General features: G+C 36.5%; 1 protein-coding gene across 2 annotated transcripts; it reads left to right on the top strand.

Annotated features, from left to right (window-relative positions):
* Positions 1 to 6,390: 6,390 nt before the first annotated feature.
* LOC145034556 (transcription factor IIIB) lies at positions 6,391 to 8,233 on the top strand. 2 transcript variants are annotated; one of them, XM_078982994.1, is made up of 5 exons: positions 6,391 to 6,557; positions 7,155 to 7,310; positions 7,445 to 7,555; positions 7,652 to 7,915; positions 8,023 to 8,233. In XM_078982994.1, the coding sequence occupies exons 2-4, from the start codon at positions 7,194 to 7,196 to the stop codon at positions 7,883 to 7,885; spliced, it is 462 nt and encodes a 153-aa protein (XP_078839120.1). In that variant the 5' UTR covers positions 6,391 to 6,557; positions 7,155 to 7,193; the 3' UTR covers positions 7,886 to 7,915; positions 8,023 to 8,233. The 2 variants fall into 2 exon arrangements, with proteins under 2 accessions (XP_078839120.1, XP_078839119.1); XM_078982993.1 differs by having other exon boundaries at positions 6,392 to 6,557; positions 7,652 to 8,233.
* Positions 8,234 to 14,674: the final 6,441 nt, after the last annotated feature.

Below are 14,674 nucleotides of genomic sequence, written 5' to 3'. Positions count from 1 at the left end.
GAAATGTTGCCTGGTTACAACGTCTTGAACCACGTGTCGGCGTTGCCATCAAGGGTCATCGGGAAGTACGTGCACCAGAACTTCTCGTTAAGTTTCAACGACGTCATCGTCCATTCATACGTGTCGATGTGGCTATCCGGGTCGATGGTTCCATTGTACGTTTTGAGCATTAGGAGCTTTTCTGTGTTCGGTATTTCATAATCCAACAGCTCTTTAACAAACGGAGACATCACACTACGGAAAAAACCATCTTGTACTGGGATAGTCGACGCTCCCTGTTGGTATTGAGGGTTCATGCCATGCGATGGCGGTGTGAGGTAGCCAGGACTTGGTCCATAAAAGGGGTATGGCTGGAATGGCAGCTGGAGGGGATAACTGGCGGAGAAAGGGTGCACGGGGGCTACAGGGTTGATCATTACTGGCTGTTGTAGGCTGCCGTTGGTGGGGATAGTCGGTCCAGTCCATGCGCCGGCCATCGGGTAGATGGGTGGTGAGTGGTTTATCATGGTTTGTGTCAGTGGCGGTAACGAGGTCGTTGAACTCTGTCCACCTGTCATCTGGAATTACGATGGCGTTGCAAACGACAGTGAGATGTTGAAAACGTGACTCGATGGAAGTGTTGTTGAGTGGACCGGTTGTGCCTGCTGTAGCGGCGGTGCAAAGAATGGTGGCATCTGAAGGTGTGTAGACGAAAGTGGCCCCCCGGAGTCGTTCCTTGCTGAGAAAGCGGCGGTTGTGGAACCTTTCCGACGATTGCTGTAGAACTTCCTTCGCCTAAAATGGCCCTGTTGACCATTGTAGACGGTGGTGTTTTGTCCAACGCCATCATGGGATGTATGGGACTGGTCGGTCGTTCTTCACTGCCGTTGGATGCCATTGACGTTTGCTTTTGTACTTTTCGCTTGTGTTCTTTGTCTCACAAACGAATGGCGCCAAAATGATGCGACCTTGCTCTTTCTCTATCTGTAAACTTCTCTCGAACGTCTAGCTATCATTGCAAGATCACAAAGAACAAAGGCCGTCAGCCGCTTTCCGGGAGGAGCTCCCGGAAGAACGCTATGACGGTCAAGTTAGAGGGTGTTTTAGGGTTTGTGTGTCTTCTCTCTAGAAATCCCAGAGAACTTACCTTGCAGGTCTGAGAGCACATCCTTTTATACCTAGTGCTCCTGCCTGAGCCGTACCAGATAGGATCGCTTTTGGGGAGACAGGATCAAAGGCGCTGATTAGAGGGTCGTGCGCCTTTAACCGCTAGAGTGCTCTCATTGGCTCCGACGGTAATGCTCTGATCCTTTTGTTTGTCTCCTGACCGTATATTTTGTCTTGGAGCAAGGAGCGCCTCTTGGCGGGCGCGAGCCTTCCGCCTGCGCGATTCGCTCCCGGGGACGCCAGCGGGCACTAAGCCTGTTGGGCTGAGCCTAGTTGGCATGCCCGAATCTTGGGCTAGACGCGGTTCTGCGGTGCTGCCCTAGGTGTGACATCCCCAAAATCACGGCCAGAAAAGACCGGTTTCATTTATGCTTTAAAAATAATTTCAGAGTAAATCCTTTTGATTTAAAAGAGTTACGGAATTTGTTCCCAAAACAAAATATGATAAAACAATATTTATCAAAGCATTTCATCAAGAGATGCATTTTCATTATATAATCAAAACTCGGGATGTCATGTTCCGATACAGACCATAAAGCATACACGATAACATTACAAGTCATTCAAAAAATATATACATATACAGACTTGTCTACAAAACAACTTGATGATTCATCCATCTTATGCCCTCGCACTACTTCTTGTAATGCAAATAAGACTGAGTGGGTCAGACTTGGGAGCCTGGTGAGCATATAGGGTTTTCAACCCACAATAAATAAATTATATTTAATTTCGCCAATCAATCACTATCCCGATTACCCATTCCCGTTATCCTCACTTTACGTCCCTAAAACAACATATATCTCAAGGGACCTAATCTAGGATTTGCATCGGGACGGACATTACTGCTAAGGGGTTTCCTCAACAATAGATATCCTAAAGGCAACCATGAGGGGGATAGAGTACACCGGTGAACACATCGTTCACAACACCTATAGGTTATGAACCTGCTAGCGTTCCACTGGACTGTCTAGAAAGAGTCTGTGGTTGTCATCCATACTCCGCTAGATGACTAGGTCAACATCAACAACATCGAAGCCTCTCATCTGTTTATCACACATCAACTATCTACCCATGTTCTACCCAACATATTAGTAGATAAAAATATATATTTTTATACATAGTTTAAAACCTGTATAGCATGTTCAGTCAATACATATTCCACATAACATACGAGGCACACACACATAACATACATTTCATAGAGAATAAATCATATTTATGAGATAGAAGAAAATGAATATACATTCCCACATATAACAACAAAATATACACATAACACGTATATCGTATAAAATACTTAATAGTTATGCGTTAAAAGAAAGTAACTACACACTCACTTGATCAGAAGATGATCGAACAACACTACGACTTGTAGAAATAGTATTCTTCGGTAGATCTGGAATATCTTCACAAAAACCAGGCTCCTCGCGGGCAGAGCTTCGTCTCGGGAATCTTACTTCTCGGGATCTTCGAGGCTTTGGGACTTGCTTCGGGTATCGGGATGATACCGGGGCTTCGGGGGGTACTTATTTGCATGTAAATCGATGCAATATAGGTGAGAGATGAGAGAATGAGCAACCAAACTCGGCTGGCCCTTCAAATCTATTTATAGGGCAAAACTGGCCCTTGCCACGTCGTGACACCCTTTTCCACATCGTGGGCTTGGTCGTCACTGCATGCGTCATCGCAAGTTGCATCTGGGGGACTCCCGGAGGTGTCAGAAGACTTGCCACGTCGTGGCACTGCTTGCTACGTCATGGTATCTGACAGTTTTGGGGTTTCGCACCCCAAACTTCAGAAATTCATAACTTTCGCATACGAACTCCATTTTCGACGTTCTTTATATCGACGCGAAGGTGAGATTATGCTCTACAACTCTCTTTTAGACTCCATTGGCTAATTTTGATTTGATTTTTATTATATTATAAGTATATTACTTATATATTATTTTTAGTAGGCCGGGATAGGAAAACTCTGTTCGAAATTCATAACTCCTTCATCTGAACTCCATTTTCGTCTGTATTTTTATCGTTGGACTACTATCGATGAGATATTAAATTCTCATTTAGAAATTTTTGGCTAAATATCACCTGATCTCTATTTCGAGTATTTGGGCTGCATACCGCTAAGTCGAAACTTCGAAAAATCATAACTTCCTCATACGAAGTCAGATTTGGACGTTCTTTTCATGCACGCTCTCGGTTTAACGAACTCTACGAATTTTTTTTATATCGCTAAGGATAAATATCGCTCTAACGTAAATTTTATTTTTTACGTCATTCAGCGTTGCCGGTTTTGTCGCGAAACTTCGACAGTTCATAACTTCTTCGTTATAACTCGGATTCCGACATTCTTTATATATTCGGAAACCTCGATTCAACTAATACAACATTATCCATAGATATCGGCTTTATCTAACATTTCATTTTGACGCTTATTTTTATTCTTAATTAAATTAAGACACATAATTAAGCACATAACACATAATACTCAAATAATACACTTCTATTATTTCAAAACGGGTTACAAAGGTTAACCTAGACTATTATATCAACATTAATGACAAGCCTAGAAACACAGGCGTTACACTAGGCACTCCATCAGTTAATATATTATAAGTTCTAATGTGTTAATATAAAATCATATTATTTCATTAGTATTGATCAAGAATCAATTTGGAGATCAAAAGAGACTAATTAAATATAAGGGGTTGATTTAGTAAATCATTCATTCTTATAAAGTGAGCTTATGATCCATAGTTCTTCATGTTGGGCTAAACCCATGTGATAACCCATTGATACTTCATGGAGGTTTTAACCCATGGAGCATGATGGATATGAAAAGTCATTAGGGTTTACATGGTGTAACCCTAGTTTGCCACACTATATAAGAACCCCTCTAGCTCATGAAATTAGCACTTAAGAGGCACTAAGGAGTGACTAGTGGAAACACAAGAGCGCACGCCAATTTTATGAGTGCAAGTGACATATTCTCAAGTTCCTAAATTTGTTGGTGGTGCTATGTGATTCCATTTGATGTGCAACACTTGGGGCAATAAGTTCTTAAAGGTCTAAGGCTTCAACTACACTAAAAGGTATGTCATCTAACTTGTATTTCATATTGTTTACACTCCACTGTATGCTAGTTAGGATGAGGCTTTGGAATATTGAATGTATGCATGTATAATAGAGAAAACATAGATCCAAAGCATCTAGGGTTGCATGTACACCATATGAGTGTTAGAATGCTCAAAACGCTTCAGATTACATGGTGTAATAAGATAACCAAACTTTAGTTACCCAGTAATAAAGATCCTAACTTGTATCAATGACTCGTGAGCTTGTAGAATAAGATTAACACACCATTCTATAAACAATAAAGAACGTATCATCTAAAGTTAACTATATTTAGACTGGATTGTGAGGAAAATCGAAAAATATAACTTTATGATACCTATGAATGTACGCCAGGTGTCTTGGAAGCAATATGAAGCTATACTAATTTGATAATTGTAACCGAATCATTCTATCAAATAGGTTATGCGTATTATAAAGTTATGGTAGAAACATGACACTTCTGTATGGTTTCATCAAGCAAAAAGGTTTTGATAACATTCAATCTCAAAGAAAAAAATACTTATCATCAAACATAGGGTTAAACTGATACCCCACCTGAGAATCGAGATGAAGGCATAGGTTAGGGCATTGCATGTTTATTTTCTATATATATTAAAAATAAAAACAGAAAAACTAACAAAAAACTTTAAACATATCTTCTGCTTTAAGTGGTTCTTCAGAACATGTTAAAGAAATCATAATAACCATCGGTTGAGCAGTTCTTGTTGATAGCGGTCCATCGGAAGCGAGGGACTTCAATGGGGATGGGTACAAAGCTCATAATACGTCTTCAAAACCGAGTAAAAGAATGAAGCCACATGGCAGAACACCGTCGTTCTACTATTGGGCGATTACCAACGTTAGTGTTGAGCGCCACCAATTGTCATTGGGGATGCAAAACGTATTATTAGGGGTGACATTAAAAAAAAATCGAAAAAATCTAAATTAGTAGTGACACTCGTATTTTAAGCATGTGCACCTAATAGAAAAAACATAAAAAAACATATATATATATATACACACACACACACACACACTATGTGTCGGAATCGGAGCAGTGGCCCGGGACCCCCTGGCTCCACTAAGGTCCCGCCACTGCCAATTGTGCAGTTATGGTTGTGGTTATGTGAATGACGAACGGAGACACCAGAACACACATGGATTTCTCGGGTGAAGACGATGGTTCAATTCCTCTGAAAAGAACCAATGGCATCGGAAGTAATCGTTTCTTGAGTGGAGCAGCAAGGTGGTAGAAAATGAGAGAGTCAATTGTTTTGTGATGATATGATGGAATACATTCTAGAAAAGAAGAAGCCGATGAGATATAGATGAAACAAAGTTGGTGAGAAAGACAGTGAAAAGCGGTGAAAATTAACCCACGTAAACAACTAACCTTAGCATCCACGGTAAGGTATTGTTAATGATAATGGAGAATTCCATATATGCCCATCTTAAACATCAAAATATCATATTTACCCAACTTAATTTATAAATATCATATATTACCCTCCATAAAATTTCTAAATATCATATTTACTCTTCATAAAATTTCAAAATATCATATATGTCATTTTTAAACATCAAAATATCATATATGCCTTTCTTAAATATCAAAATATCGTATATGCACTTTTTAAACATCAAAATATCAATAGTAATATCTAAAATATACTTCATTTACAACATGATAATAATCAACAATAACAAAAACTAAACAATCAAAATATACATTCTATAGAAAGGGTTGAAGATGAATCTTTTTGTATGTCGAGAGGCCGATATTCCAATAATTTAGAAGTTCACATTCTTTTATTATAGACGTAAGGATAATATGATTAAATTTATTAATTATTATAATAATTCTAAGTTATAAAAAATAATTATAAAATATTAGAAGTATTATAAAAAAGGATTTGGATAGATATTTTAAAAATTTATGAAAAATAAATATGATATTTAGAAACTAAACTATTTGATATTTTTAAGTTTAAGAGGACATATATAAAATTAAAATCGTCCCTTATCGATGATTTTGTAATTACATTAATATATTAATCGTTTGTATTGGACAGATAGTAATAGTAATTTTTTTTTTATTGTCTTACTATTTTATGACATTGATCTTTGAGTTATACAAACACCCATTTAACCCCATCGACTTCTCTCTCGCTACTCTCACCGGTCGCCTCGACGCAACTACGAACTACTATCACTGCATCTGGTCTAACCCTCGAGCCTCGACGAACTGCTGCTGCTGATTTCTCTCTCGCTGTCTCTCGATCTTCTTATCAGGTAGATCCTCCAATTTTCGTAATTTGTAAATCCTTCATACGAAACAATTGAATGCATAAACTATAAAACCTGAAGTCGAAATCAATTTGAAGAATCGGTGAATAATGATTGAAAACATGATTTAGGGTTATAATTACGCACCTGTACACAACACACACACATACGCACAGTCGATGCCCTCCTGGTGCCACGAGTAATGGTTTTGGCGTTAATTGCTTGTATGAATCGTCAATTATCGCATACGACCTCTTTTTATATTTTTGGTACTTGTTTATTGAGGTATCCAGATGATAAGTATATTAGGTATCCAGATGAGTCTCCTGTTGCACGATGAATGCACTCACTACACCTGAAAATCTTCTTATGCTAGGAGTCAGCTTCCTCATCAACGGGAAAGTGAATTATGATATACCCAACTTAAACAGCCTAGTTAAAGCTGATCGTAAAAGAATCATACAAAGAAATGATAATTTAAGCTAATATCATCACTAACTATTATTTATTAGGTATATAGTGGGTCAAGAAACTATCTGTAAAAAAATACTACAAGTTAACAGATTTTTATGATAACAAACTGATATCTATCGGTGATTTTAGTGTCATCAAGCTGATAAACTCAAGTGGCATTGCAAAACGATGAATAAGTTGATTGATTTTGGGAAGAAAGCCATGTTCTATGTTAGGGTTTTATCAGGTTATGAAGAACGCCGTATCAGATCTTATCGATTGGATCTTGAAAAACGTATTATTGAGGTAAGCACTTCACAGTCTTCTTTGACATCTTTTCATAGATTTTAACGATAACAAAGTGATATCTTGTTTGTGATTAGTATTTAGTATCATTTAGCTTCTGTGTTTCATCTTCTCCCTTGTATTCATTCCTGTAGGCAGAACGGAAGAAAGCAGAGATTAGAAAGATCCCTGAACAGCTTATTTTATCTGAGGTTAGACAAATGGTGGAGGAGATGAAAGCTGTAAACAAGCAGTTAGAGGACACGGTAGGTTTTATCTGAGGTTATATTAACAAAATATCTTATTTTCTTTGATGAAAATATTTGGGAGTTATGTTTGAAGAGTTGGGTGATTAACTGCAGGAGGCTGCCATTAATGAATACTTCTCACCAGTTGATAAGCAAGCGGAAATGATAGTTGAAATGCAGCTGAAAGAAGAGGAGAAGACAATGAAGCAGATGATGCAAACCATGAAAGCACAGGCTTTTCTAGATCAAGAAGAAGCCCACAAAAATGCAAATCTCAAAATTTCTGAGACAAAACAAGAGACTCCAGACAATGATTCCACTAACATCACCAAAGCTCAAGCAGGATGATTAACAAAAATATCATCAAAACTGATCTTGGTATGTGTTTTCAAGAAATTATGCACTGATGGTTTTTATATCTACATATAAATATAGATGGTGAGAATAGAATTTGAAGAAATTGTTGTTATGAATGAACTTTCCAGCAATTGGAGAAGATTTGGGGCATCTGATGGGGTAAAATCCGTTTTTTCCTAAACCTAGATGTTTTAGAAGCTGTGTTGATTAAGGTGTTTTAGATGATGGTTTTGTTGTCCAGTCCTCTATTTTGGAGAAAGAGGATTTTTCATTGAGTTTTTGAAGGTTTGATCATAATTGATGGTGGATTGTTGTAATAAAAGATGGGTTTTAGGCTTAGAGTGTTGTTACTAGACTAACTAACATAGGTGTTTTTTAAGATGCTAAATTATGCCAAAAAGTGTTTTCGGTGTTTCTGTTTATGGGAAAAATGTGAACCGTATCAAAACCAAAAACTAAGATTTTAACCGGTTAACTAAACTGAAAAAAGTAAAATGACATAAAATAGAAAAAGGTTCATTTTACAAGAAATAAAGACTAAGTAGGGTTTGAGGTACATTTTTCAATTTCATGTTTTGAATAGCTTTTTGGTCTTGGAAGAAGGGGTGCATAGCATACTCAGGAGTCAGGATTGATGCACCACCACACGATTGACAAGGAACATGTCTCCACTAGTGCTCGGGACATTCGCCCACAAACCAAAACAACTAGTCCTAAAAAGATCCTAATAAGGTAGGGAAGAACCTCACAATCTTATTAGAATAACTTACATGAATGGTCCATGAGATTTGAGGCAATCTACATGTTTGATCCCTATTTTTTTTACTCAAACCATTATGTGGCTTGGTTTTGTTTTGGATTTAGTCTCTAGATTTGAAATGACATTTATAACATTTTTTATTTATTTTATTATCTGATTAGAAAAAAAATTTTAAATAAGAAATACACTGCCACTGGAAACCTCTCCAAAGCAACCATTGAATGTCAACCATGGGCAACCACCTCTGTATTTCGCCGCATAAACCTCTCTAAAGCCACCATTGACCATCGAACGTTGACATCCTCCATCACATCTCTTTTCCGCCATAAACCTCTCCAAAGCAACCACCGAGTGTTGATATGCACTTTAAAGCCGCATCCTGCTTGTCAACATTCGCCACCACCTCTCTATCTCTCTATTCGGTCGGAAACCTCTCTAAAGCTACCATCAAGCATTAATCTATACTCCAAAGCTACCGTATTTCTTTGAAACAAGCATCATTGGGTTTAAAAAACAAAGCATAGATCAGAAGCAACCATCATCATCATCATCATCATCATCATCATCATCTCTCTCTCTCTCTCTCTCTATTAGCCTCGATTGATTCCCCACTCGCTTTGTCGTTGGAAACATTTGCCGAAAGTGTTGACGAAGAACTGATAGCCTGCGAGCACTAAGATAGCTTTCAAATATCACCTGCTTCATTAATCTTCTTCTTAGAAATGAGATTTCGATTTCTGATTTCTAGTTTTCATCATCCATTGATTTTCAAACGATCCGAAGATTACTAAAATTAGAAGCTTTTGTTGTTTAACTCGTTTGGATTTTAAGATAACAATGAAAATGTTGTTTATTGGCTTTCTTGATTTATGGCTTTGTGTTGATTATGTTTTCCTAGTGATTGAATACGATTTTGAGGTGGTGATTAGTGGCGGTGGTCGGAATTGTTGTGTTGATGGTAGTTGTCGGTGGTAATTATAGGTAGTGGTTGTTGGATATTTGAAGGAGTGTGTGAGTGAAGATACAGAGTAACATCAATAGGTCCTAATAAATAAATAGACAAAATAAAATATATAAATAAATAATTAAAAATAATAAATTTTTAAAAAAGAAATAAATAAGAGAAAATACAAGTTAAAGTTTGAGTGATCATCTGAGTTGCTAAAAAGATGTTAAAAATCAAATATAAAGATTACTCCAAAACCTTACGGATTCATGTTTACTTTATCTTTTTAATATAATCGATTCAAGTACATTAAGTGGTTAAAAACCCATATATGATTTTTTTTTATTCCTTTTAATTTCTGTCAACTTTTTGCTAGCTTTGTACTCGGCCGTTATAAAATATTGATTCCTGGTTTGGATATACCTTCAAGGTAAGGGCTATATCGTTAATAAATGATTATTATAAAATAGTTGTTGGAAATTTAATAAAACATATCCATTTTTTTGTTAAACTTTGGATACTATAAATATATATTGTTTAGATTATTAATCCTTTCGCGAGAGCTTTGAAACAACATAAATTGTGTTTAAAAGAGAATATATGTGAATGAGATATTGATGCAACATAAATTGTGTTTAAAAGAGAATATATGTGAATGAGATATTGATGCACACATATAAGTATTTGAAAATAAAATGGTTGTAGGAGTTACCGTCATATAGAAAAATGGGCAAACTCTTAGTGAGTTTATAAGCATAGATATATAATGAATTTACAAGCTTTTATATATGGTTTTACTTCAAAACCTATGCATGCACAAGGACGGTGCAAATTATGGATTTTGTAGACAAAAATCACCGAACTCGTGTGTAGGCGCGACCTGCGAATATGAATGCAGTTCCGAAAAAGACTTGTATATGATAAGAAGAAAAATATAATATATATTATTCAAGACATCTTTTCTTGTTGAAAGTGCATCCACAATTTCATTTTTGAAAAAGTTTTTCAAATAAAAAACATATAATTTAAAAAGGGTAAATTACACGAATAGTTCATGCGGTTTGGGATAATCTGCATGTTTAGTCCCTATAAAGAATTTTTAACTCGGACCATCATTATGGTTTGGTTTTGTTTCGTTTTTGGGCCTTAATCAAGTTAAAAAGGCTAATATACCATTTTTAATTTCTTTTTGACTTTATTTATATTGTTTTCTAATTATTTATAAAAATTATATATCAAAATAAGATGGGCCCACCCATCTTACCCTACCCGCACCCTCTATCCATTTCTTTCATCTCTTTTCAGCACCATACCGAGATTACCTTTATCGCCGACAGTACAAACAAAAACATGGTTCATCGGAGAAAAATTAGTTTAGCTGGAGATCACACAACAAGTTCCTGACACCACCTCAATCATACTCTCTCCTCAATCACCATACGAAGCACCTCTAGTCAATACCATGAGCAGCGACTAGGGTTATTTGGTCATCTACAAATCTAGGTTTTAGAGGGTGTTTGGCATTCGTTTTCAAATAACTTTTTGGATTTTTTGCTTTTTCAAATAGTCAAAAGTTTAAAAACTTTGGTAACTTCAAAAGTTCTTTTAGAATAACTTTTTGAGACGAAGAAAAAAAAATTGTTTAAGAAGTCATGGATTTGTGACTTTTAGTAACTTTTGATTTTTTTTTTCCTTTGCATCCTCACAAGTTCATATAAACACATCTTAAAAATTTCTTTTTGGAAAAAGACATAAATCAAAAAGGCCTTATTAAAAAGGATTTTTTAGTTTAAAAAGCAATCCAAACACACCCGTTGGTTGTTTATGACTTTATTCAGGTTGAAGATCAAACTACTGGATGAGGATTCATAATACGAGGGCAACATAATTCAAATTTGATAGCTTATTTTATTTCCTTATTTTTATTAGTTTATTTTAGATTTTTAGCTCTTTTTATTAGTATTACATTGTATATTCTTTATTTTCTTTATCATGGATCATATCGGGGACTTGTTATGTTGCATGAGGAATTTTGCAGGGTTTTGGAGCTTGTTGCGGTTGCGGGTTGATTGGAGACGGGCTTAGTGGGCTCCCGAGGCATTTTTGGGCTTGGCGGAATCAAAGAAGAAGAATTGGGCTTTGAAAGTTATTAGCTTGGATTATTTGGGCTTGTGAAGATGGATCATAAATTTCTAATTTTGGGCTTGGAGCATCCATTTGGTGGCTAAATGATTATTGGTGGATTCAAATTACATGGACAAGGGGGGACCAAAGGAATATTTGGTAGTGGAAGGGTGGAGTGGTGGAATGAAGGACCAATAGCATTACAAAAACATTTGCGCGGGTGGAATTTTCATCGCGCGGGTACCCGCTCAACTGCCCAGTTTGGGCATTTTGGTCATTTGCTTGCCATAACCTTGGGGGATCAGATATAGAGGCTCATTCTCGATTTTCCACCATTGGAGACTTGCAAGAGGCGATTTTGGGAGCTAGAAACCATTTCCTTTCATCTTTCCAAATCTTAGGTAGTTTCTTTATGCAATTAGATTATTGTTCTTGTTACTTTGTTGCCATGAGTGGCTAATACTCTTATTTGGTTGACTTTGGCTGAATACCAATGAATGTTTGTGGGTTTTGAAGGATTTATGTTGATTATCAATTTATTCCATGTTAATGATTCTAGTTTACAATTCTTATGCTTATTTGATGCTTTGATCATGAGCTTAGTATTTGATTGAGAAATGGTTGATTTGTTTCATTGATTTTGCATTAGATCATTGAATTTATCTAAAACAAAGGCTTTATGATGGTAGAAATTATCTCTAGCTTATGAATCATAGCTCCTTTATGGATGTGTAAGCATTTGACATCCTCTAGGAATTGGAGATTCCTTCATTCTTAAGGCTAATTGATTTCTTGGGATTAATTGCTTCAATTGATCCTTGATCTTAATTAAGAAGGTGTGTTGTGGGCTTCCCTAACCTCCATACTACCTATGAGGAATCTTGGCATATCATGCTTCATGATTGATATAACCAATTTGGGATGAAGGATAAGCTTTGTATTAGATCCTAATGATAAACACACAAATGTTCATTGTGTTGAATTGCCTTAGTTAACCAATTATTCCCAACCTTTGAGCATCTCATCAACTTGCTTAATTTCAAGGTTTTTAGTTATTCAAGTATTTTAATTTTCAAGTAATCAAACACCCCCTTTTAGTTTAATTGTAGTTAGCTAGTTCAATTTCACTAGTTCTATTGAATTGCATTGGTGATTGAATACAACCATTTCCCCGAGGATCGATACCCCTTTTTACCATTATATTACATTTATTTAGCAATCAAAGGGTGTAATTTGCTTAGTGGACTTGACATCCCACCAAAATTCTCTTCCTCCTTGTGAAGAAATGCTATCACTGGAAAGGCCATTACCACCACCACCAAGGAGACCCCACCGATAAAGATAAGATTTTGACTTATGCGTCCTAGTTCATTGGGGGATTTATGGGTTATTATGTCGATTCAAAAGCTTGTTTGCCAATTGGGTAAAAACCTAGTTTTTATGCCATATTTGGGTCTAATTTGATGTTGCAGGTTTATGGTTGATTTTTTCCAGCGAAATCGGTGGTTGTGAAGAGATATGGTGGATGAGGGATGAATAGTGGTGACGAGGGTGAAGAAAATCGAATGCAAATGAAGGGAGTCTTAATGATTGCTAGTATAAAGGAATAAGGGGACAATAGAAGCCTAAAACAAAAGGTGAGGCCGTGAGGGTGAGGGTTCACTAGAGAAGGTTTCAGGGGAGGTCATAGACGGTGATGAGTTTTCCGGTGAGGAATGAATGGTGATGAGCTTTAGTGAACAAAACCTTTTACAATGGATGCTGGTGACTGCATGAGGAGGATGGTGATGTAGGGTATCTGCTGATTGAAGTGAGGAAAAAGAATGTAACGCCCGCGTTTCCAGGCTAGACATTTTCGTTGATGTAATAGTCTAGGTTAACCCTTGTAGCTCTTTTTGAAGTATTAATGATGAAATATTTGAGTATTATGTGAATTATGTGTATTTGTGTGCTTATTACTTAATTATAAAGTTATAATTAATAAAGGATAAAAACAGTGTTCTAAAAAGTGCGCCAAGGCGTGCCATGGCGTGAGGCGTGGCTTCGCCATTACGAAAAACCTTATAACGTTGGTGTTAGGCGTGACGTGTGGCAAGGCGCGATATGACGCGCCATGGCACGATATGGCGTGTTATGGCGCGTGTTTTTTCATTTGAGACACAATTTTTTGCTATTTTTTATGTCTTTTCTAATCGGAGATACAAGTATTTTGGTTTTTGTTAACTTTTTGTTATTAGTTATTGAACTAATATTGCTAAAAGTAGTTATATTTAATATAAATTTATATATATGTGGTAATATAATTTTAAATTAATACAAAATTCCCTCCTTACACCACGCCTTGAAAAAACGCCATGGCTCGCCATGGCTTGTTAAGCTTGAGGCTTGGCCTTGTTGCCACGCCACACCTCATGCTATTTAGAACCTTGGATAAAAATAAACGTCAAAATTAAAGTGTGAGATAAGCCCGATATCTTTACATAAAGTTGTAGTGGTCGAAACAAGGATTCCGGGGATATAAAGAACGCCGAAATCGAGTTATAACGAAAAGTTATGACATGTCGAAGTTTCGCGACAGAACCGACATGACACTGAATGACGTAAAATATGAATTTAAGATAGAGTGATATCTAGCCTTAGTGATCTAAACGGAAGTTGTAGAGTTCCTTAAACCGATAGCTTGCATAAAAAGAACGCCCAAATCTGACTTCGTATGAGGAAGTTATGATTTTCCGAAGTTTCGACTTAGCAGTATGCAACCCGAATCCTCGATTTGAGTTCGAGTGATTTTTAGCCGAAACAACCTAAATAAGAATCGAAGATCTCATCGATAGTAGTGAAACAATAAAAAGATAGACGAAAACGGATGTCGGATGAAGAAGTTATGATTTTCTAATGGTGTTTTCCTGTCCAGACCTATTAAAAATAATATATTAAAATTAAACTCAAA

The sequence above is a fragment of the Lactuca saligna genome, chromosome 3, assembly GCF_052625555.1.
Source record: "Lactuca saligna cultivar CGN05327 chromosome 3, ASM5262555v1, whole genome shotgun sequence".
NCBI classification, from domain to species: Eukaryota; Viridiplantae; Streptophyta; class Magnoliopsida; order Asterales; family Asteraceae; genus Lactuca; species Lactuca saligna.
The sequence above is the reverse complement of the archived record's forward strand: the minus strand, read 5'-3'. Positions and strand labels throughout refer to the sequence as shown.

Excerpts from the sequence above, each read along its gene's own strand:
- LOC145034556 (XM_078982994.1), top strand. The coding sequence starts at position 7,194 with ATGAATAAGTTGATTGATTTTGGGAAGAAAGCCATGTTCTATGTTAGG. Across the intron at positions 7,311-7,444 it reads TTGAAAAACGTATTATTGAG|GCAGAACGGAAGAAAGCAGA; the intron begins GTAAGCACTTCA and ends TCATTCCTGTAG. Across the intron at positions 7,556-7,651 it reads ACAAGCAGTTAGAGGACACG|GAGGCTGCCATTAATGAATA; the intron begins GTAGGTTTTATC and ends GATTAACTGCAG.